The 26,609-nt window shown below is 22.5% G+C and overlaps 1 protein-coding gene across 6 annotated transcripts; it reads right to left on the reverse strand.

Moving 5' to 3' along the window:
• Positions 1-10,964: 10,964 nt before the first annotated feature.
• On the reverse strand, positions 10,965-25,107 carry LOC129616032 (uncharacterized). 6 transcript variants are annotated; one of them, XM_055531461.1, is made up of 4 exons: positions 24,995-25,107; positions 20,154-20,311; positions 12,121-12,201; positions 10,965-11,998 (listed from the first exon to the last, which is right to left on the reverse strand). In XM_055531461.1, the coding sequence occupies exons 2-4, from the start codon at positions 20,229-20,231 to the stop codon at positions 11,654-11,656; spliced, it is 504 nt and encodes a 167-aa protein (XP_055387436.1). In that variant the 5' UTR covers positions 20,232-20,311; positions 24,995-25,107; the 3' UTR covers positions 10,965-11,653. The 6 variants fall into 6 exon arrangements, with proteins under 6 accessions (XP_055387436.1, XP_055387434.1, XP_055387435.1 ...); XM_055531459.1 differs by lacking the exon at positions 24,995-25,107 and adding an exon at positions 22,580-22,793; XM_055531460.1 differs by lacking the exon at positions 24,995-25,107 and adding an exon at positions 21,164-21,239.
• Between the last annotated feature and the right edge of the window lie 1,502 nt (positions 25,108-26,609).

Here is a 26,609-nt window from a genome sequence, read left to right on the forward strand (position 1 = left end):
TACTTTTAAAATAAGAGTAAAAAAATATTTTATTTCAAGAGTGATTACTCACTGAAGTGAAAGCAAGTTCTATTAAGAGACCTTCAGGGCATGTCAGCATTTTTTCTTCTCGTTTTTTAAACGAAATTTTTTTTTTTTTTCTTTTCACAGCATGCCAACATTTTTATAATTTTAATAAATCATAGGGAAAATAAAATTCAAACTCCTACTTTTTAAAACTCCTCCATTTTGGTTCACTATTTTTCTTTCGGTTCCTTTACAGTTACTTACATATACACATATACTCGTATTTCTGTTCTACGTATTAAATTTTTTTTTTGTTTGTCTTTTTAAAAACTTATATTAATAATAAAAATAATAAGAAGAAGAAGAAAAAAAAAGAAAATCGTTAAAGGAAAAGGATAACTACTTTGTATTTGTTTTTTATGTTTGAGCTTGTTTTTTTTTTTCTCTGTGTATTTTGAGGTGATGCACCAAAATGAAAAGGAATAAAATGCAAAAAATTTTAAAAATAAACGGTTTATTTAGAAAGGACGACAATAATTTTTCTTTTCTATAAAACATTTTTCTTATTTTAATGATGGCGATTTATTTTGTATACTTTCTATCTCTGTCTTTCTCTTGGCTGTTTTTGTGTTTGGAACCGGAAGATAGTGTCAAAAACAAAAAAAAAATTTTTTTTTTTCTTTGAAATTTTAAAATTTTTCATTTCAGATAAATTTGACACTATAAATGTCATCGTAAACAATTATCTGAACGTGTTAATTATTTATATTGTTTGACAGTTTTTCTCATATTTGTAGGAGATAACAGAGAAAAAGAGAATGTTAAAGGTAGTAAAAGAACACACATTTCTATTAATGATAAATTGAAAACTTTAAAATTAAAAGATAAAAAGAGGAAATTATTAATTTTGTTGTTGAAAATACGAAAATAAAATTGCACATTTTCAATCTAGAATTTTAAACTAAAAAAAAATTTTTAAATTACAAGCAACTATAGCTTTAAAACTCCTTCTATTTATACTTCTTCTGATACACTACTTTTTATTTTTAAATTATGCTAAATTTCTTCCATATTATAGACTATATTAGTGTTAAAAGAATTTATTAATATCCAAAAAAAAGGTTACCACATTGCCACTTTTTTAGTATTTAGCAGTTTGAATTTACATTTTGTTCTTGTGGACTTCTCTTCTTTATCTTCCATTGCTGTCTCTCTCTCTCTCTTTTTCAATATTTAAATCGCGTTCTGTAAATTTTATGACCTGTTTCATATTCGAGTATTTTGGAACCATGTCAATCATATCAATTGCTTTAATTTGTAGTTTAAAACTAAAATAATCATTTTTCAAAATAGTTCTTAGAAATTCCATAGCATACGAGTATGTATAAGTAAAATTAAATACAATAATTGACAATCACTTTCGTTAAGTAATGGAAACATTAATTTCTTCAAATTGTTTGCAAAATTACGTTCCAGGAACGCGTTTTCAATAGATTCTTTAATTGGACTAATTTTCATATATCACAAATATGAAATTCCATTTTCCAAAATTCTTAGCCACCATAATCAATTTCTCTATACCCTTAAAATATAATTTAACATTATTTTTTTTTTATTATAACAAATTTAGGTCAACAAAAATTTTTCAAATTTTTACACTCATAATAATATAACAAATTATATACATTGCCACAATAATATTATCTGTATAAAATTGTTTTTGAATGAAAAATTTATAATTAATCCAAGATAATAATTAAAATCAATTTAAATATAATATTATTCAATATATTTATGGTAATGGAATTGAAATTTATTGTACATATATTTATGGACTTCAAAACTAACCCGCTGGCCCCCCTCTATTTAAAGCAACCAACAAATAGACAACTAAAATTGATAATTTTATATGAAAAACTTTTAATACGTTATAATATCAAAAATAATTTATATTCAAGAATTTTCAAGTATTTCAAAATATTTTCACTTCATTTATCGTCTACATAATTAAAATACAAAATGTATATATATATATACAAACATTTATGTATGTGTATTATATACGAATAGTCCAACTTCATTTATAATTGAAGATCTCTTCATTTAAATGATTTTATATATTTAAGTATTCTCTATATATATTTTCTCCCTCTTTTCCTCTCTTTCTCTCTCTCTCATTCTCTTTATCTCTATCTGTACTCTGATAATATTGCAATTAAAACTATATATATATATATTTATTTTAAAATTCTCAATATACATACATTTCTTATATATTATCCTTTTTACTATCAGAAACCATATTATAACCAAATTGTATTCTATGATGGTAAGTTAAAACTATTATAACTGAATCCCGTTGGTATTTTGATACACATACGTGTATAAACACACACGAATACATTTATACCTACACTGTATATAGATGTAAGATCTAAAATAAATTTTTTTTTTTTTTGCTTGTTATCCTTTTTAACAGTTTTCATTTATCTATTATCCAAATGATGTATGAAAATAACCTCAGGATGAAATTTATTAAAATCATTCACAGGACATTATAAGGATTTCAAAAATAGATAGAGAAGGAAGAAATTATAGGAAAAAAAAAATTTAAAATAAAAAAAAAAAAAAATTCAACAAAATGAATTTGTCATTTTTGTTTTCTTCTTTTCATTTTTTTTTTTTTTTTTGCTTTTGTTGTTTTTTTTTTTTTAATATTTTTATTATTTGTATTCTTATGTTAGCATATAATTTGCACATGTTTACCCGGACAACCCTTATTGCATATTTAACTAATATTTATTTAAGAAGAATACAAAAAAACAAATATAACAAGAAAAAGCAGAATAATATGCTCTTCTCTATTAATATTTTGATTGTGTGTGCATCAGTTTGTGAACTATAGATATATTGTGTATATGAGAATTTAAAAAGGATATTATAATAACAGAGTTATTGCACACATCTCTTTATAAAATACACTATAAAATTATAGGAGTGTGCGTATGTTTATGCATATGCATAGGTATGTATGTTAACATGTTACTCATGTTATATTATTGTATTGTAAGTTGACAGAAAATGAAAATTTTCTTAACAGTTTTCCTAATTTACATTCTCGGTACACATAAACACACACACAAATACAATATGTTATATGCATATTATTTTTTTATCCTCGATATTATTTTTGAAATTTTTGAGTTATTTTAAAATTTTTAATGTAAATTAGGAAAATTATATTTCTTTTTATAATTTTACAATACAAGTTAAAATTTTATGAATTTTTTTGCAAATAAAATTAGTTGTAATTTAGGATCAAATAAATAATTGTTGGGGAGAAGAAAGAATAGAACTGACAGAAATTTAATTTCTTTTTATTTTAATACTGACACAAATACAAATTGATTATCAAAATTCCCTAAAAAATTCGTCAATTACTTCCGGTAGTAAACAGAACTCAAATATTAAATTTCAACAAACTACGTCAATTAGTTTCTTAGATATGCTTAAACATGTAAATTGTGTCCCTATATTTGAGCTTCTGTGCCATAACATTCTCAAAAATTTTACAATTTCATTGTTTTAATATATTGAATTCACATTTTAAATATCAGGGAATTCGGTTAATTTTTGCTCTTTATATATGTACGCAAAGCTTATATATAAGCTTTGCGTACATATATAAAAGCTTATATATAAAATCACACTAAGCTTATATATAAAATTTCAGGAAAATACGATATTTAATCAGACCATCTAATACTCGATAAAAACACAGATATCAGTAGATAAAATCGGCCCATTCGAAATTGGGATACTAACCTGCACAAGCAGACTGACAGAGAAACAAGACAGCTCGAAAAACATCTCTATAAAAATAGTTTATTTAGGCTTCCTTATAAGCTTGTACTATGGAAGAACACATTTCCCGCCAAAACTCCACATGTAAAATACATAAAAAATATGAAAGTATACTTTAAATAAAAATTACTTATAATTGTCAGGATTTAAACAAAATTCATTTTAATAACTTAATATTCATTTCGAAAAAAAAAAGAAACAAAAAACAATAATAATAAAATACCAGAAAAATACGAGTAAAATAGTCATTTATCTTCTATATTTTCATATACATATCCATACATCCATACATATACATACATACATATATACGACAAACATTCATCTATATAGCTTTTGATTTTATATAATATTGTTGGATCAAATCTTGCTGTTATATTTGGTCTGTTGATTGCAACCATGGAACAATTTTATCATTTTATTTTAATACGGTATATATATATGTACTACACACACACACACATGAACATGAACATATTGCTCACATGTAAAAGATACAAAACCCAAATTAAAAATTAACATGACGTTGGTATATATTATTTAAAAATGGAAAATAAAAAAATTAACAACAGAACAGGACACTTTTAGGTTATACTAAAATATAATTACACATACATACATACATACATATATTATATATATTATGTACAATTTATTTTAGTGAAATATCAGTAAATATTCATCTAAACTGGTACATTGTAATGTGTACATAATCAACATTGGATATAATAATAATGTATGTATGTATGTACAAATAAATAGAGGACGTTTGTACATATAGTTTATATCGCAATAATTATGTAATGTTATATATAATATGTAGTGAATATAGTCGTAGACATAATTTTATTTCTTTATATGTACGTGTAAATGTATACATAGAAATTCAACAATAATATTTGCACATAGAAAATCTTTATTTCAAGTTACACAAAAAAAAAAAAATTCCTGTAAACATGATTATTAACAACAAGATGACATTTTTTTTTTTTTTATTTTCGTCCTTTATTTTTAACAAAATTAAAAGTAAACAAATCATTTTTAAAGGCTACATACATCAAGATTATTTAAAATAGATATACGTACTTGTATACGTAATATTGTAAGAAAAATTTTAAGATATAAAAGGTAATTATATAATGTTAAAGAACTAAATAGTTTATGATAAAAACAGTTTAGTAAATAGACAATTGAATGAAGAAAATGAAACCGTAATGCCGTTTTTCCATACCCAAAAGATTATAAATTTAAGGAGCGATTATATGAATGACAGATGTCACAGAAACATACCATAACATTTTTATTTGTTACCATAACTTTAATCCTTGTTATTTATATATAATATGTTAGGAGAAGAGAGACGAGAAGGAAAAACCTTAGAGTTATATTAGCAAACTAATTAAACGAATGTACCTATATATCTAAAAATGGAAAAAATGGCAACTTAATGTTGATTAAATCGAAAATCTATAAATTTATATTAATTTTACATAGCATACGCATAAATACAAGTTCTTAACCTGATATAAAAATTTTCTCGCTTAATTACTCGACTCAATAATACCGGTGCAATCTATTTTTTGTTCATTAGCTTCTGTTACTACGATATATAACAGCTTAGCATTACTGATTTGTCATGAATCAATGAATTATTCTATTAATTTGAGCACTAGTGACCTTTTAAAGTGATTTCGATTGTAACTTAATTATTGTTAACTTATTTACAGCATTAACGAAACACATGCAATATCTTACCGGGATCTAACTATATTTCTGAGCAAAGCATCAATATGTGCCTACTTCTTTTGAAACAAATAGAAAGTATAATACAGCTCTGTGTTCTTAATAATTTATTAATGGTTTTAAACTACTATAATTGTTATTCTAAAAATAAATTTAAACACATTCATCTTTTAAGGATGATTTTTCAAGGATTCATACCCTTGTCTCTGTTGGTATTTAAGAAATTATAAAAATTTTCCTTTTAACTTTCTTTTATATTTAAAGAATTTGTTTTTTTTAATTCCGACAGTTTATGAAAAACTCCTATTTTTTTTTTCTCTCTAAAAGAAAATATTTTTTCTCATATAAATTAATACCGTAATGTAAAAAAAATACGTATGCAAAATAAAAGGATTAAAATGTAAAAAAAATAGGCAAACATTTGAAAAAAAAATTAAAATTTTGTTTGAATTTGTTTTTTATCCTGTTCTCATGTGTAATAATTTAATTTTTAATTAATTTCTTTATTCTTGTGTATTTTTGAAATGTTTTTGAAACCAAAAATCTGATGTGATCAGCACATAACCAACTACAATTTGTGTTGTCTAGTTTAGGGCAAGTGGTACAGAAGTGTATAAAAATGCCTCTCAAATGCTCCTTTCCAATTCTTAGGGCATTAGTAAGCTTTTAGGTAACAAACCTAGAAAAACGTAAATTTGTCTCTTAGTAGAGTTTCGTCTTGTGCCATCCCTGAAAATTTTGCCAGTTAATTGTTGTGCCATCCCTGAAAAGTTTGCCAATTAATTTTGGTAACAACCAGAACTCAGATTTTAAAATTTCAATAAATTGCCATCAAACCATTCCGTAGATATTGTATAAAATTTGTAAAATCAACGCCTAAAATCAGTCTCCGACCCCGATCTTTCCAAAAAATTTGTGGGTTCATAGTTTTTAGTACATTAATTATTTCTCTTTATAAGCACGAAAATGTAAAATTAGCCCGCAAAAAGTTCAAGTTGCCGACGCCTGATATATTCTAAAAGTTGATTAATTCGTAACATAACCAAAATAATCTCACATATATATAAAATTTTTATGAAAATGGGTTCAGTTAAACTAGAAATATACGTATGCACACACAGACCGGCAGACATACCAAAAGAACCGATATCTAAAAACAGTTTAGTTACGCTTTCCAACAATAGTGAAGAGCATTCCCAACGAAAACTGAACATCCGAATTTCAAAACCATCACGTAACCTGCCTTATTGTATTCAATACGGTAGGTATAAAAAAATTGAAACCGAATAATATGGTTAAAAATCATGTAAGATCTTTATATTGATTTATGTGTTTGTTTTTATAATGAATGTGGTCTAGATTTTGATGACGATAAAATTTTTATATGGCTAGCCTATATATAGATAACAAAATTTTTCATTTTACAGTGTTATAAAATATTTGTGAATATGATAATTTATTGGTACATTCAAAATGGTATACATTTTCTTATTATATTATATGTGTTATACTATTGTTACTATATACTTTAAATGTTATATACTTACATATACATGTAATAAATTTATACCAAAATTGTATTTAAAGAAGATTTATTTAAGATTTTAAAATAAATTTTAAATAATTATTATATATTGATTCTATGGTCAATTAAATCTAAAATATTTAATAGATGTAAGAAAATAAAATGGTTTCTATAAAATGCTTAAATGTAAATTGTAATTGATAAATATATATATATATATAGGGCTTTATCAAAAGCAATCTTAAAATTTGATAGATTCATACAAACTAAAACGTAATTTATTCGTAATATGAAAAAAAATTTTGTATATATAATTATAAATTTCCATCTTCACTGTTATACATAAATATGTATTATGTATGTAAATATATATAGGTATATATATGAAATTTTATTCAAGATATTTGCATCAAAATTTATTGAGGATTTTGGTCATTAAAAGAATTTGAATTTATTAAAAATTTTGAGTATATACATTAGTAAATTTAAGGGCATTTTGTGAGATTTGAATTAAAATTAAAACACTGGCCTAAAATGCAATAGCGACCACCTAACTTGAGTAAGACGAACAACATTTAAATACATAAATATACCTATTATTATGTTACAGTATATAACATCAAGATAAACTGCTTTAATTATCTATATTGTTAAGTTTTACATCATTTATGTCTTAGATTATGCTGTCAATTACATTTTACTTTCCAATTGGTTTACTCCTCCAATTAATTGTATCAAAAAATTTAATATTACTTTACTATACGGCCCGAATTTTAACAAAATTAATTGGGAAACTTTTTAAATCGGAACAGAATCGGAAATAAATATTAAAAATGGAAATTTTCATCTTACACAACATTTTAACAATGCAGTCGGTTATGTGCTGATCACATCAGATTTCAACTATAGCATAGTAGTTCAATTATAGCTTCCTTTATTCTCGAAAAAAAACAATTTTTTTGATATGTTTAATTTCGACATTAAATTCCAACCTGTAACAATTACAGATTACAAATATTTTGTTTATAATAATTTAGAAATGAAAATTTACAATAAAGTAAATTCTTATGCAATTTAAGAAAATACTTAAATTATAAAATTTTTGTTTCATAAATAATTTAAATTAAATAAAATAATATGAATTTATTGAAATTATAAATTTTAATTTTAAATTTAAAAATAAAAGCTCCTTAAAATTGTCAAAAATGATCCTACATTCCGATTATATAAGTGTTTTATCCTTGTTGTAACATTTGTAATATTTGAAAGAATTTCTAGGTAAATTTTAAACATATTGTCTAACAAGAACGTATAGGCATTAAATAAAAATTAAAATTTCAATTTTTATGGAATTGGGTAGGTATTTAATATTATTCATTTAAACTATTTTGTATTGCAATGTAAAATACTGCAAAATATAAATCATTTTATAAATTATATTCGAATATACGGTAGCTATCTGTATTATATTTTACTATATTATAGGAAATAAGCACTACAGAAACAAATATGTACAAGTATTACAATTTTTGTATAGCCAATATTATATAAGGAAAATTTTAATATTAATTCTTCATTTTTCAAAATTCTTCTTACAAAAATTCCTCTTTAAAAATTTTTAAAAATTAAAAATAATTTTTAAATTTCATAAATTTCTGAATTGAAAATAAAAATATTTTATAAAATTACGATAATAATAATTTTGTTAAGAAGCTTTGTTAAAAAAATATTTAAAAAAAATTCCGCTAGAGTTTTTTAAAATAATAGAATTAAAAAAAAAATTGCATACATTTAGGATAATAAAAGAATATTGCATATATTTTATATATGCAATATTCTTTTGAATAAATAATTAAATTTATTTCGTTTTCTTTATCGTATTAAATTTATTCTTATTTTTATGAAAATTTAGTTGTCTATATATTATATATACGTATATATTATATATAAGTAACTAATTGAAAAATTTAAAGGATTAAATAAAATACATCAGAAAATGAATTAAAACAACTACACGTTGTATTAGTAATTCAGTATATTGGTGCAATAAGCACAATATCTATTTATAGATTGTGTGTTTCAAATAGAAGATTGTATGTAGTATCTCAATGTAAACAACACGCCTGATAGTAAATCATGTGGATTACAGTATAAAGCAATGTTAAGAACATTTCGTCGGCCATTTCTTCATATCTCTGTAGCTCATATGGTAGAGTGTCCGCCTAGAAAGCGGTAGGTCACTGATTCGAGTCCAGTTCGGTCAGTAAATTTTGCTGCCTTTAACTCGTTATTACATCATCCATTCTGTTCTGCAGTTGTATGAATAAATTTCCATTAACTTTAATATACACAAGAAATTTGTTTTTTAAATCCTAAAATCCAACGTTTAGTGTTTAATATAATTGATGCCGAGAAATTATATAGAACAAAAATTTTAATTTTAATTAAATTTGATGAAAGGGAATTCTGAATATCTCTATTATATATAGAATATATTTTCTAGTACGAGAACAAATACAAAATAATAGCATCTAAAATTGCCTCAACTTAAAACCTACCATAAATTTTGCACCTCTACTTACTTAACAAAAAACTTTCCTGCTTGTAGTTCTCTAATGTATAGTTCAAACTTGTTTCAATAATAATGTGGTTAATATTTTTGAAATTTTTTCATTTATTAATTTGAATTTTTAAAAAAACTTACAGCTTCAATTAAACGGCATATGTTTCTCATTCGAAATATTCCATTGTATATAATTTTGCAATTTATACCAGTTAATTCTAATAGGAATAAGAAATAATCTAGCTAAAACAAGATCTATCCAAATTATAATGATATTATAATTAATTAATTTTTAAAAAATTTTTCCATTATATTAATTGTTTTAATAAATTTTAAGAAATGAATTTTTTGAACCAGATGTCTACAATTTTTTTTAATTAAGTACAAGTAAATAAAGGTGTATATTGTCTTTGATTAAATATGTTTGAATACTTTTGAACATAATATTAGCTTTATTTACAATATTAGATGACGCATATCTCTATTTTGTGGCCAGAAAATTACAAAATGGGATTTAAAATTCAAAATAATTAAAAAATTCTTTTTTATTTTATTGAATGTTGTATTATAATGAATTTCTTTTGTTAAAATTTTTAAGTTAGTCACTATGTGAGTCGACACTTTGTTTGCTAGGGAATCGAATATACTCTGTATTAGAACTTTGAAATTTTAAAAAATTTTGATTTTGCATCACAATTACTAAGTAAACAGATTGTCTTTTATTAAATAATAAACAATAATAAATAAATATTTGATCACATTTTTTCGGAAAGTGTACGCTATATAGCTACTATTTGTTTACTTTTGCATTGTACTTAATTAGACTGTAAGAATATAGAAATTAATTAGGGTTACGTATTATTTACAGAACAAGATAATAAAAATTAAATTTTAGTAAAATTAAAATTAATGCAGGTCTGAAATGAGAACACAAAATATTTAAGAAATTTCAAATTTTTAATTTATTTTTATTTATATTTTTTTTCAATATTTATTTTAATAAATTATAAATTTTAAAAATAATACTCTATCTTAGTATATAAAATTTGAAATTTAACAAAGTTTCGCTATTATTACAATTTTTTTTCTCTTTAATATTTTTGCTTTTATTAATTTTTAAAAAAATTTTAACAAAATATATTTTTATTTTAATTTTCTTTTATATTCATAGAATATAATATTTATAATTTCTTTTTTTTACAACTATTTTTAAAATTTAAAATTTCAAATTTTATTTTATAGAATTTTTCAGTTTTTAACAATTTCATCTTAATTAAACTTAATACTTATATTTGTTTTTTTGAATTAAGTTCCTATAGTATACAATTTAATAAAATAATTTTTATTATATTATATAAAAAGTATTAATATTATCCATTTCTTTCACAAATTTATTCAATACATTTTAACCTTAACATCTTAAATGTGTGTGTGTGTGTGTGTATAGAATACTTTTTGGAAATATTTTCTTATAAAAATTTTCTTAATTTTCAAATATTTCAACTTCGATCTGTTTATACTCTTCATTTATTCAATATTAAATTTTAACAAACTGCACTTGGATTTAATCACAAAAAAAAAAATCTGCATTCCATTTAAAATCTGAATATTCAATCCTTAATAAGACGTCCTCAATAATTTTGAATAATATCCCAGTTTAAGGTGCGCATTATTTATAATTGATTATCTTCTCTTTTTCATCGAACATTTTACTTGTGTATTTTTTAATTGTTTTTTATATTTTCGATTTTTTTCCTATATAATTTATTTATGTATATATAATATTTTATCACAATTTGTTTTCACATAAATAACTATATTATAACATGTGTATATATATGTATTATATCACCTTATGTCTCTGCTTTTTTTTAATACTCTTTTTTTTTTTTAAATTAATTTTCTTAATTTGGTCATTTATTTTTTAACATTAATTAAATTTAATATTCTTTCTAACCAGTTGAATTTCGTTCTGTTATATTTGTTGTATTCGTTGTATTTATTGTTATATTATCATTTGTACATGTTGTTGTTGTTGTTGTTCCCGTTGTTATTAATGCAACATTTCTAATTGCATCTTCATATGATGGTGGCATTTCTTCACCATATTTTGGTGGTGGTGGACCTTTATAAAATGTATCATTACCAACATCAATTACAAATATATTATTATTACGATTTGTAAATTCATTTGTATCTAATAATTGTTGATTTCTTCTAAATTGATTTGAATCACCAGTTGTACAGAATGGATCTTCAGTATCGATATTACGTTGATGACGACGTGAATATATTCTCTGTATATATAAGTAAATAATTTTTGAAAAAAGAAAAAATTAATTAAATATAATTAATAAAAAATACAATAATAGTGTTGATAATAGTGCCATAATATTATATAAAAATTGCAAAAACTTACCAATATGGCAGATATTCCTACTCCGAAAAATATGCAAACTGTTATAAATATGAATAAAATCATATTGTCTATGGAAATCATCTTTATTTAGCGCCAAACAACAGAGTAAATAAAAAATAAATAATAAAAAAAAAACAGAATAAATTTCAATAGAATTAAAAATATTGATTTGAATAATATCAAAAATTTTTTTTAATTATAATTTATTTAATTTACTCCAGGTGTGAATGTTAGTTATTATAGTTTAACAATGATAATGAAACTGGTTATTTAAAAGCTTTAATACTATTAAAAAAGTCTTGTGAATTTTATTAAATAACAAAAATTTCTCTTTTAATACTGATAAAAAAAACAATAAACACTAATTTTCTCGCTGTGTTCTTTATTATCAACAAAGATATTCAATATTCCAGTTTAAAAAGCTTCAGGTGGGAGAGAAAGAGCTACGCAAGTTTTTTTTATAATATTTCAATTATAACTGTTATAAATGTATATATACACAATAAAAATTTAATTTTATTAATTTTTTTTTTTAAAAATTCATTAAATAATCAAATCTCGCATATTACTTAATTCAAATGATTTCATAGAAATTAATGTCATTGATATTGTCCATTGTATACAAAACGTCATCGATCTTATAGAATTTTAAAAGCTTTTTCAATTATTGTATGACGTAATTACTAATTAGTATAATACGAGTATGTCATATTTTATAAGTGTTATATTTTTTTTGTGTTTATAGTTGTTACAAGTACAAATACTTAATAATTTTACTCTTATATATTAGCACGTTTATTGTGGAATTATTTGTTATATTTATAATTCGGTTGTAGAGATATTACTGAATTTTTACTTAGAAAATTTCTTTTAATTTTATGTGCCTTTTATGTTAAATTTAAGATTAAAGGCTTTATGATTAAATAATGTTATTATATTTTTTAATTTTTAAGAAATATTAAGGTAATATAATAGCTTTGATAATTCAATATTCGAATTGTTATGGAGTGTATGAAAGTTTTTTGCAAAATTTGATTATTCGCCCGGCCTTAATTCGAGAAGTTAACTATAAATAAGAATATAATTGCATAGGTGTACACATTTTATTTTCAGAATAGCTATTTTGCAATACACATCACACTGCTAACTAAAATGACTTCACTAAATTTAATAATCAACGAAAGTGCATTATTAAATAACGCAGAAATAATTAAATTAATCCCTGCTAATTTCCAGAATTTTGTAATTCTTACATAATTCTTCTGTATATTTGACTCAAAAACACAATAAATATTTTTTGAATATTTTAAAACTTACACAAATTATGAACACATAAAAATTAAAAATTTTCAATTTTTTTCTTAATTATTTTAAATTCTTTGATATTTAAATTATTATAGCTTAAATACGCACAATCTATACATTATATTTTTTATATAAAACTCTTCTTCTGAATAATGAAAACTTAACTAATATACGATCAGCATTGATCAATGCATTCCATTTTTATAAAAGCCTATAAAATATTTATCAACTTTATGTTTTGTATAATATTAATAAAATTTAATTGATAATAAAGAAAAGGTAAACATAAATTATAATGTAATATAATATATAAGATAAACAAGTGCTATATAATAATATAACAGTTTAATGTATATATATATAAAATGAATTAAATTTCCGGATTTTTGTTCTCGCACATTCCTATACCTTTTATATTATATATGCATTTTTTAAAAAAAAATCTGTTTTATACCGTATAATGATAAAAAATGCAATATACTAGTATGGAACACAGAAGAAAAAAAAAAGCTGATTAAAACTGAAAGTAAGTAATATTAATTGTAAATGTAGTTATGTACATACAAAAAAAAAAAGCTACTGAACTAATAATTACATGTCATTAACCACCCATTAACGTAAAAATTTTAATTCTAAATACTACCTATATAATAACATTATTATCTCTGTATATACATGCGCATATAAATCAAAATGAGCTATTTGAAATTGTTATAAAAGAAATCAGTTCGTTTTTCGCATAATTCCACTTGATATTCAAAAAAATATTTTTATTAGGTGTGTTATTATATTTGCAATTTTTTTTTCTAATTTTGTTGCAATTCATATATACGTAATTACATGTATATCAAACAAATATTTTCATGTATTACCAAATATGAAAATAATATAACAGTTACTTTTATATATGTAGAACTTATAACAGAACTCAATGATTAATTTTGAAATTATCTAAAATGATAAAGAATATTTTAACCATTGAATGTTAGCGTTTGTGTTCAAAATGCAATTACGATATTGTATTTTTACGTTTAAATGCATTTACGATATTGTATTTTTATGTTTCGGGAGAATGCTAAAAAATTTTTTTGTCATTTTTGGAGAGTATATAAAGGGCTTTCCTACAGAATATAAGATTATTGAATGACATCAAAATACTTGAGGCATATTTCCGCTTCGTTAATTATTGTGTTAATAAGACGGGTGCCGTATGGCCTTCTGTATAGGTTATGTAAAATTATTATAAGTTGGTTAATTTAAAAAATTTCGGCAATTCGTCAATTTCGCATATAATTATTTTAAAATAATTATCAAAATGAAATTTAATTTATTGATTAGAAATAATAATTTTATCATTATTATTCAAATATTTATGATTAATTTTAATTGCAATTACAAATTTTTGTATATTGACTAGAGATCAATTAAATTATGAAGAATAATTAAAGTAAGTAACCACAATTAAAAGTTCAAATTGGAAATTTTAGGGAGCATTCAGTTTAACAAACACGACTCAATCTTAAATTGAATGCTATTTTGTATAATTATTGGATATTGTTTAATACATACTATACCATTAAAGCAATCAAATTTTTTTCTTAAAACATTAATTTTTTTTTGTTCGCTATTAAAGGGTTAAAGCAAAAAAACAAAATGACTGCAACGCATTTCAATCAAATTCAATCAATTTCATTTCAAATAAAGCTTAAATATTTTTTAATTAACCTTCAACTGAATGCAAATTACAGAAATGGCTTTTAAATATAATTAATTTGTAAAATGAAGTTAGTTATTTATATATGGAATATTAATTAAAAGCATAGCGGTCTTCTCAAAAAAATAACAATGAACAATTTATTTGAAAAAACAAAAAAATATTCTAAATATTCACATTTTAAATGTATGAGTATATGTCATGTACCTACTGTATTCCAAAATCAAATTAATCTAAAATGTAAACAATTAATTAGTACTTATACGTACATACATATGTATATGCAAATTAATAATAATTTTCGTATTCTAATGTCATTTCGAAATCAAGATAATTGGCTTTTTTTTTAATTGTATATTAGTTGAGAATTAATTATACATAATTGGTTAATTATTTTGTTAATAATTCCGTTTATAACAGTTGATGGAAAAATAAAAATTTTCAACATAACATTGTTATATTCTTGTACTCAATTACATAATAATTGCAACCGAAAATCTAATTTGACTTAGCTACAGAACTATAAAACCAAATTATTCATTGCAATAGCGTCGCATGATTTTGCGACGTATTTGTGACGTAAAACGGTAATATTAACAGGTATTAATTTAACATTTTCTCGCTTTAGTTAGAATTGTAAATGTTTTTAACAAATTGTTAAAAAAAAAAAAATTTATTTATTTTTTGATTCGGCATACTTATGCCAAACTTAATATTACGTGATTTGCACGTAAATTATTTACTTTTTAAATTTGACTATTAACGCAAAATTGTTATACAATGAAAATTAAATAGAATTTTTTTATAAGTACTAGACTTACGATAGTTACTTATATTTTTGAATCAGTGATTTGAATGTTTTTTCTAATGTTAATGAGCCATAAAAAATTCACATTTCAAAAAAAAAATTTTTTTTGAATTAATCAGAATTCATTAACCTATCGATCATCTCTTATTTTTAACTATTTATTATTGATATTGTTCAATATTTTAAAATGTACAGGGCCTATTTTGCTTTAAAAAAAGTAAATAACATTCAAATGTAAATACAATTTACATAGTTAGAATTTTTAATAATCTAATCAAGAAAAATTAGCAAATCTTAAAAAAATTATATGAATATGATGTATGAGTACGTATTTTTGTATTTTTGTATACATTTAAATCTACGTAAATCAAATATAATATGTATATGAATGATAAACGAATTAAAACTGGTTTAAATTTTAAAATTCTTTGTTATAAACAAAAAAAATCAGATGACTTAAAGAAATCGTAAACAATAAAAGCCAAGGAATTCCGGTTTTCTCCAAAAATTTTGTACTTGTTATAATATCTATATTCATACATGTAGTACATAATTGTGATAATATGATAAAGTTTAAATATAAATAAAAATCTAAATAAATTAAAATTTATTAACACAAGATTTATGTATAACACAAAAAAATTTTCGAAATTTAATCTTTATGTGAATAAAATCTGGATAGAAAATGAATGGTCACATTCCGTATTATCACTTTGGTCTAATTGAGTCGAATTAGGCACACTTGGTAAAAATAAAATTGGTCTCATTTGAAAGATGTACATATAAAATCATAAGGTCTAATAGACCGTGCAAATGTCTAATGAAAAACAATATACTTAAAATACAATATATTCAAAATACAAAACATTCTTATTGAATACGCATAATCGTATGTCAAAATCGCGCCATCTACCAATTTTCTTCTCGAAATTTTAATTGTATACAACTAATTATAATATATTTAATTGAAATTTCAATAGCTAATCGTTGCTATTACAGAAATTTTAAAACTATCTACATAAATACATGAAATCCAATATTATTTCTATCTACAATATAATAATATGACCTTCAAATATAATTTGACATTTCTATCTAAAATTTTTTGAATAAATTATTTTATTGTACATGCATTCATGTACTCAAATTATAACAGTTAGATAATTAATAATATAAAAATTTCAATTATCATAAAAACGATTGTAAACTAAACTAAAATTAATTTTATTCAGTTCAGCCCTACATATAAAATAAGAAAATTAAATTAAATGAGGTCTTTAAAGAAAATTAAATGAACAAAATTTTATTATGTAAACTGGTATATAAAATTTTCATTACTTGATCACAAGTGTAAAAATATGGTCAAAAACTAAATAAAATTTTTTTATAATTGAATAAATTTGTCATATTTTGACATTTTCATAAATTTTGACAATATAATTTTTTTTTTTTATGTTTATTATTCTTTTCCTGTTTAAAAACAATAACAATAACAGGTATACACTATTATAATGTATAGATCGGTTCCTATAAGAGAATCTATACTCTCTTCAGAATCAAAAAATATACTTGAACTTGAACAATTTTTGTAAAGTAAATAATTGCCAAAATAAAATAAGATAAATTTAGCTATAAAATATTATGTAGATGGCGACACTTTAATTGAATTAAATTCGTTTTTTTTGTTATATTCCAATTTGTTTAACAATATTTTTATTAATAAAAATAAAATTTGTTACTATTTTTTTCTTTTGTTTATAATTCAATTTAATAATAATTTCAATTTGTTTAAATTAATAAAAAAAATATAATTTTAAAAAATATGATTTTGATTTCGTATACACATTGAATAGAGTTACGTAGGCATGCGCTTAAGTCGACAAGATTTTGACTTTTTAATTATTTTGTAATGAGTTTTTTTGTTTTTCAAGCTTAATTTTACCTTATTCAACACTCTTAAATTTTAATTTATTCTTTTTTGTGTATAAATTTTTTTTTTCGTTTTTGTTATAATATTTTCTTTAATTTTAATCAATTAAAACTAATATATTTTTTTTTTAAATATATTTTTTAAATTTATGTTTATTTTAAATGTATAGCGTGTAGGAGCATTTATTAAAAATAATTTATTTTTTTAATATTTTATTAAAAAGTTCCTGTAATTTTGTATAATAATTTTTATTTTTTTTTTTTTTTTTAAATAATAAATTCCTAAGTGCAGTTTATGTAAAGAGTTCACGCGCGACTGTATTTTATTTTACAAATGAGCATAAAAGTAAAAAAAAAAAATTAAACAAGAAAACAACAACTAATTTCATATTACATACTTATATAAAACACAATATGATAAACATATGCACACTAAACTTTTTGAATAGTTTAAAAGAAAAAAAAAACAAAAAAAACTAACAAAAAAAAATCAACACGAATGATTCCCTCTACTAAGCCAATACAAAATAAAAATTTGTCTGATTTAAGTTGATCTTATATGAACTTTTTGTATCAAGAGATTAGGGGTCGTTCAATAATGATGTAAATGATTGATCTCTTCTGTTTTTTTTTTTTCAAACTCTCTTTGTTTACATCTCATCTCATCTCTTTTGTTTTTCTATTATTCTTTTCAAGTAATATTTGTCATGTTGTCACACATTAATGTTGTGTTTCTTGTGTAGTAAGAAAATAGTAAATTTTAACAGTAAGTAGGTATAAATAGTAAACGTGATAGTAAATTGTAGTAAATAATGTAGTTTTTCAATAATTTGAATATGAAAGTAATAGTAATTTTATAATATTAAATATATTTTCGAAAACATGGTTTATTATCGTCTATTAAATTATTGTCACTTAAGAAATATATAGATTGAATTTAGTAGTAGTTTAGTGATTGAATTTAACAAATCGAAATTTCAATAACAATATACTTATTAAAAATTCGAAAAAGCATATAATTTTAACAAAAACTCAGATTCTGTGTCTATCTGGGCAAAACTGTATTCTGATTAACCGATTTTCATTGCAATCGGAATGTCTTTTAAAAATATGAAATATTATTCAACTTTTTGGATTCATTCCTTACTAGAAACTAATTTCACTGAATTGATTTTATTAAACTGTAATAAAATCACAGTTGCAACTTAACAAATAAAAAAGTACCCCAAAAATGCCATATTGCATATATATACAATTAATTATTATTAGACAAAATTTTGTGATAACAATAATTCCCATTAACTATTATCAGACTTTAACCAATATTCTATATGAATAAAAATTCAACCGCGCACCCTTCCCATCTATTCCAATGTAAAAGAAGCGACAACACTTTTTCTATCTATATCAATGTAATTTATTCTATATATACAGGTGAATAATATACCGATGATTAATTCGTGATTGATAATCAATTCTATTTTGTAATTTTCTAATTGGTTATATTTTTATTTTCTACAATATAATTATTACTTGTAAACGTTTACAATTAAATATTTTTAAAAGAGAATATAATTTAGAATAAATTACGAAATATACAACTAAATGCAAAAATTAGTAAATCGTGTAGAATAATGAAAATAAGAATAAAAAAAAAAAAAACACGGAAAGCTTTTTTAACAAAAATGTAAACACAAATATTGTTGTTGAAGTATCGGGTATAACGAAGATTAAATTAACGTTCATGCTATACACGAGTATAAATTAAGAATGTACTAATTAAACTAATCAGTTATAGCTACTAAATCAATTTAAATATAATGTATACTAGCTTCATACTAATTCCGGATTACTTTTATATTTTCCAAAACAAGTTTACTTAATTGCGAAACGGCAAGACTTCATTATGTCTACTAAGAGCCTATTACTTTTAGTTTGTGTTCTTCTCACATTAAATTACAAAATAAATTTGACCTACGGTATAGTTATAATTGAAAAAGGTTATCTATAAATTTTAAAATTATTTTTACATTCATCAAATTTGTCATAAATACCTAATTGATTTTATGTATTTCAGCATGACCTATGATTTTTGTTTTGGCCTTTGATTTTATGATTTAAAAGCCAATTTTATTACCAAATCTTTAATATTATTCTGCTACATTAATAATGGAATGACTAGTATGCTTGTGATAATTGCAATATAAAATGTTTCTTAAGCTTTAGGCTATGCATTTAAAATGAATGTTTTAAAAAAAAATATTTGTAAAAAATTACCGTAATAAAAAATATCACTATAAAAAATATTAGTAGCAGGAGATAGTTATCCTTAATATTTTGCTGATCGATTATCATCTTTTCCTTGTTTCTTTCTTTAAGTACACTTACAATTTTAAAATAATGGGCAGCAATATAAAATTCAATCACAAGTGTATCTGAAAAATTAAAAATTAAAATATTAATTAAACAAATAAGTAAAATAGTAAATAGGTGTAGTTTACTCATAATAGTTATAACAATTTCGGGCAATTATATCATGTAATAAGGAATACTACTAAGCTCAAAATAGTTAACAATATTCAGTCTTTAAATTTTTTAAATTGCTAAATATTAATTGTGAGCTTTTGAAGATTGTTATTTTTGTTTTAAAATTTTTATAATTTTCAATTAGAATTAATGGTCATTATGCAAAATGTAGTTTTTTTAAATTATTTTTGAAATATCAGTTACCCTAATAATAATATGCAAAATTTTTAAGAGAAAGCTGTTGAAATTAAAATTTATAATATGTATAATTTTAAAATATGGAAAACTAATTTAAATATTAAATAAAAAAAAAAAATTATTTTTGAATCGCTAATAGCACATTTTAACCCTTTAATCCAATTAATCTCATTGAGTCCATATTTATAGATTTTGGATTGTACAGACTGATTTAAACGCAAACAAAATATTGAAGCTATAATTTTTTTGGACATTGCCTAAGAATTCTTGTACATATTGGAAAAACTGTTGGAAAATGTGTTAAATATTGATCAAAATAATTAACTGAAAACTTTACTGTTCATTAAAATTGTTGTATTATTACTAAAACATGTACCGACATGATAAAATATCGATAGTTCATAGTTCCATGTAAAAATTGAAAAATCTTCGTCAGTAGATTTTGTACTTACGAGCGTATGTTTTTTAATAATGTGCTTCTTTTTTAAATCTTATCACTCACGTAATTCATAAACTACCCATTTAATTTACAAGCAAACATAACACAACTAAATTTAACTTACATAGAAGTAGTTAATATTTTGCTTTACGTTCACGTTTCTTTATTTTCATTCCTTTTGTATGCGGTTACGAATGCAAGCTTATTATTACTTACTGTATATATAATTTAGTTTTATAACTTGCATACTTTCGGCATACAATTTATATGCATAACAGTAAGTAATTAGAATTGAAATAATTTTAACGGACTATATTGACGATTTCGCAATAAGACAACGCTCGGAAATTGTTTTCTTAAATTCTCGTTTCAGAGTAATTTTTCTGTCCTGTAATTAAAATCTATCTTGGATATTAAAAAATTTACAAGCACACAATTATAAATAAATTTTTTTCCAAACTTCTTATTTTCCCAAAATAACCTCTTATATTTTAAGTACTCGTATAGTTCCCACTCATACTGTTATGATGGTCTTAATATTTTAATATATCAAAACAACAAAAAAATGAAAAAAAAAATAACAATGACGACAACACAATTCCCACCTTTTCATAATAAGCAGGTGTAATATTATAGTTTTGCCGTTCCAGTGTGAATATAACAAAAATATTCTTTTCATCTCATTTATTGTTATTCTGCGAAAATTTTCTAAAATCCAATATCATCAAAATTGTAATTTTTAAGTAGGCTAATTTGACTGTAGTAGAAAAGAATCCCAAATATTAGAAGCAGTCTTTTTTTTTGGAGTTTTAAAGCTAATGCAATGAGTATATCTTATAGGCACAATAAATATTTTTTGGATTCAATTTGTGTTAACAAAGATAAAATCGCGTTAATCTACATTTGGAAAATTTTCACGGAATCTACCATAGCCAATGTATTAACAAAAATAAAATGGAAAAACCACTTGCAGTTCAAACTTTTTAATTTACACTATCAAAAATATTTGCAACGGCAACACTTATTTTAGTTAGGAAAACCGTAATTTCTGTTCTGTTTGATTTACACTATTTGAAAGGAATTGCAACGGAAACACTTATTTTAATCAAAAAAACACCGCAATTTCTGTTCTCTTTGGTCTACACTATTTGAAAGGAATTGTAACGGTAACACTTATTTTAATTAAGAAAATCGTAATTACTGTTCTTCTGTTTGATAATACCATAAATTTTATAAAATCAGCAATAACCAAAAACAGCAACACCTTTTTTTAGTAATTTGTTTTTTTTAATCTTCTTTATTTGAAAAATAAACAACATACGAGTGGTAAGATAGGATAGATTCGCTTAGAGTTGCCAATATTTTAATGGTAATAATAATGTAAAACGGAAGAGAAATAGATTGGCAGCAAAGCATAAAACCTAAGCTTCTCAAAACAACAATTTAACAAACCAATGAAAATCTAAATAATGTAAAAAAATTTGAAATGTCCATGAATAATCTCTTTAGAAAATTTTTTTTTTTTATTAAATTAAATTACCGGTCTCTCTTTTTAAATTAATTGTTTATTCAATTGTTATGATTTTTTTTTCTCTTTTATTTTTAAATTTTCATTTATTTATTTATTTTTTTGCTTATTTTGTTTTTATTTATTTATTTTTATTGCTTGGTATTATTCACGTTTACGAGTACTTTTGTTATCATCACCGTTTTTAAAAATAAATACAAGAGCAGCCATAAAGCAACATACTGTATTCAACGTCGTTCAATTACTCACTAAATTCTCATCAGATTTTAGAAACTACACATAGGTAGTTACATATAATAAGAAGAAATAAAACAATTGGCCGGTGTTTTTTTTTTCTCTATATTGTATTGTACAATTAAAGAATCACTATAGCAGCTACATACAAATACTTCCCATGTACATTGTCGCATGATAATTAATTTTTAACAAACCTTTTAGTTAACTGAATTTTTCTTTTTGTTTTTTATTTAATTTTTTACATTATAAATTAAGAGTGTTAAAATAATTTAAAGTGATTTAGATTTTATAAAATCACAAAAAAAAAATTCGTGTATTTGGGTAGACATGATCACTATAAGATTTGATAAAAGATGTTTGACCATAGGTCGAAACGTAGCTGAAATTTTAAACCCACCGATGCACTATAGTTTAATTTTATAAATTCCATATTTTCAACTAAATAATCTAATTCGACTTAATTCCCTGTTAACTAAAGTGAATCTAACATACCTAAAATTTAGAAGTTCAATTATTATTTAAAAACGTGCACCAGAGTTGTCCTTTCACTAAACAATTACCATACGAATGGAACGGACTATTTATTACCGTAATAGCCTGTATGTGTGAAATATAATAATAATTCACAATGTTTGTTATTGCTACGTTTATTTATAATAAAAGCTTATTTACGCTCAGCTGACATAATTCATTTACTTCAATATTAAATTTATTTTTCTATTATGTGATAATGCTCAATGTAAATAATATTATGTACTTAATATTCAAACGAAAATTTATTTTGCAAGGTGTGCTGATCTTTTATTATTTCAACAGTGTCATTCTGCAAATGACTAGTTTTAATGAAAACTATAATAAGATTACTTATGACACAATAATAAGTAACATGATTAAAAATTAGAATTGAAAATTTCTAGGAAAAATATTTAAGCTTGAAAACTTAATAACAAATTTTTAGAAAATAAAATAATTTCTATTCAAGTACATTATCAATTTTTTTTTGCTAAACTTAACTAAATTTTTGAAAATCTATTCGGACATTTTTAAATTGTCAGAAATGGACTAAATTTCTGCTTAATCATAAATAAATGAACAAAATTTGTAATATTTTTTTTTAAATTTGTAATTTTTAATTTTAGCCACTGAACACTTGTTTTTAAAGACATTAGATAAAAATTCTAAACACATCTTAAAAGAAACTGCAAACATTTTGTCAGAAATTTTCTGATTCACTATAAAAAAAAAATGCTTATTTTTGAATATGAAATCTTCACAACACAAGACCCCGTCCCGTATAAAAATTAAAGAGTAAAATCGTTAAAAAAATTTATCGATAAATTTTCGAACACCCTGTCAAAATTTTGTTAATTATTTATTTTAAACGTGCAAGTATAATTTTTACATTTTAAACGTTTTCTGTAATTTTATAGGGGAAATAGAATGTGTTCAGTTCCATCAAACATTTCAAATATTTTTCATTTTTAAATTTAGAATAAAATTTTATTTTTTTTTATTTTTAACTAAATTCAATAAGTTCATGTACGGCAAATACTTCCTCAAATCTATATGAAATTGTGATATTTAAGTTCTTTAAAATATTTCTTATTTTATTTTGGATAAAAGCCAAGGTTAGTGTCACTTGAAGAATTAAGTGTAATACAGATCAGTAAAAAATTTTTTTTTATTTAAATTTTTATAATCAAACGCGCACACACATTATGTACATACGTACATATCATTTATAAATCATATATATATATAATTAATTAGCACAATTAAATTTTACCGATAACAACTGAACATAACTGTATTTATGATAATAATGTATAGCACAATTAAAGTATAATCTACCCTATAATGATTAAAGCGCAAATGTATAAAAATGCCAAAAATTTTTGTTTCTCTTAATTTAATTAAAATATAAAAGAAAAATTATTGTGTACTTTATAAATTGATGTTGTCGTTTTAAATGATTTTGTTTTTGTTTTAACAATTCAATCAATTGTTAGGTAATTAAATAGGTATTTGACTTATGAAACAAGAGAAAATCAAATTAATTGAATTTTGAGACAATTTTCAATTATATAGGCTTTAATTATAGTTTCGCCGCTTTATCATCTTTAACTTTATCGAACTTATCTAAATATTCTGACATTATTCTATGTACGAACACATACATTATAAACTTACCCTCTCTTTAGTAATTAAATTTTCAAAAAAAAAAATTTTTCAATTTGTTTATAATTTTCTCGTGAACAAAGTGTATTGCACCAGAAATTGCATTAATTTATAATTTTCTCTAATATATATATGTATATGTAGTTAAGTATGCAATTAAAAATTTGTTTTAATTTCCAATAAAATTATTTTGTTATGATTATACAATGCTACTAAACCAGTTGAATACTAATTTTGTACTGAGAATACATAATAAAATTGTTAAAAAAAATTTCTTTGTATTTTAACCCTTTAGAAATTTTTTATTGTAGGAGTATCAAATTTTTTGCGGATTTATAGTCTTCGAAAAAAATATTGTTTGCCTGCATAAAATTACAGAATTTTCTGTTTTTGATTTAATCATGGCAAGTCATGATCAGTACATTTAATTCTTGGACGCCATGTCTTCAACAATTGCGATAGATACTTGCCGGTATTGTGTTGATGTTCGCATTTATTAAATTTTTTATGTTCAATAGATTTGCATTGCTGGTACCAGTAACTCAAGTATTATTATTATTTCTGATACTAAATAACTATCAAAGTTTCGATTTAAAAATTTTTTAATTAGCATAGACTGCAACCGTCCACAAAAATTTGTAGGTTATGGGCAATTATGTACTATACTATTGACATTTTCAACACACTTTATTGATTGTTTTGTTGACGAATACAGTTTTTTCTTGCAACTAGAATAATGGACCGAAATTTAAAGTTAAATGAGCTGCACTTTGCCGACCACTGGCATAGAGAAAATAAAATGCAAAAAAAACGTGCTTTTATGGAATTTATAATTTGCGTTATAACGTAACTGCGTTATAAGAGCGCTACTTTGTAGTTAATTTAAGTAAAAATGAATTTTTTTTAATGAAAAATTATTTAAAATTCCTTTACATACTCGTATATGTATATTTTGTAAAATTATGAGGTTAGCAATAGATCTTGCACCCAATATCACTTAAATATTCAACATTACAGTAACGCTGGTAAATTATATTGCAATTTTAAAATCGAACCGACCAAAAGGGTTTAATATTCAATAGCTGTAAGAAAACTTAGCTCAATCAATATGAAAGTTTTGAGAAAACACTATACATAATATGGACATGGTGCTAATTGATATTTCAATATTTTTCATATTCTTTTTAAATATTTTATTTGAATAATAAATTATTAATAATATAATTAAATGTGAGACAACAAAATGTAGGTGTATATTTTTTGCAAAAAAAAAAATAATAAAATATAATTTACATAAAATGAACATAGTTACAAAAAATTCTTAGCAAAAATTAAATTATCTAATAGAAAATGAGCAATATTGTCATTAAATACTAAATAAAATTGAATGAAACTAAATGAAACTAGTATCAGTAAGTATACAAGTGATATTTTCAATTAAGTACATTAAAATTAAGTATCAAATTTTTAATGATTATAAAAAATTTAAAATTGTAATTTTTTTTCCTTTAAATGTTTTAATGTAAATGAAAGTTTTTTTTCTGTGTGATAATGAAAATACTATATGAAATGAGCCTAATGAATCACAATAATACTCTAATTAGCTTACATTATGTTTATGATATTA

Source organism: Condylostylus longicornis, unplaced genomic scaffold, assembly GCF_029603195.1.
Source record: "Condylostylus longicornis isolate FDR11 unplaced genomic scaffold, ASM2960319v2 ptg000160l, whole genome shotgun sequence".
Lineage (NCBI taxonomy): Eukaryota > Metazoa > Arthropoda > Insecta > Diptera > Dolichopodidae > Condylostylus > Condylostylus longicornis.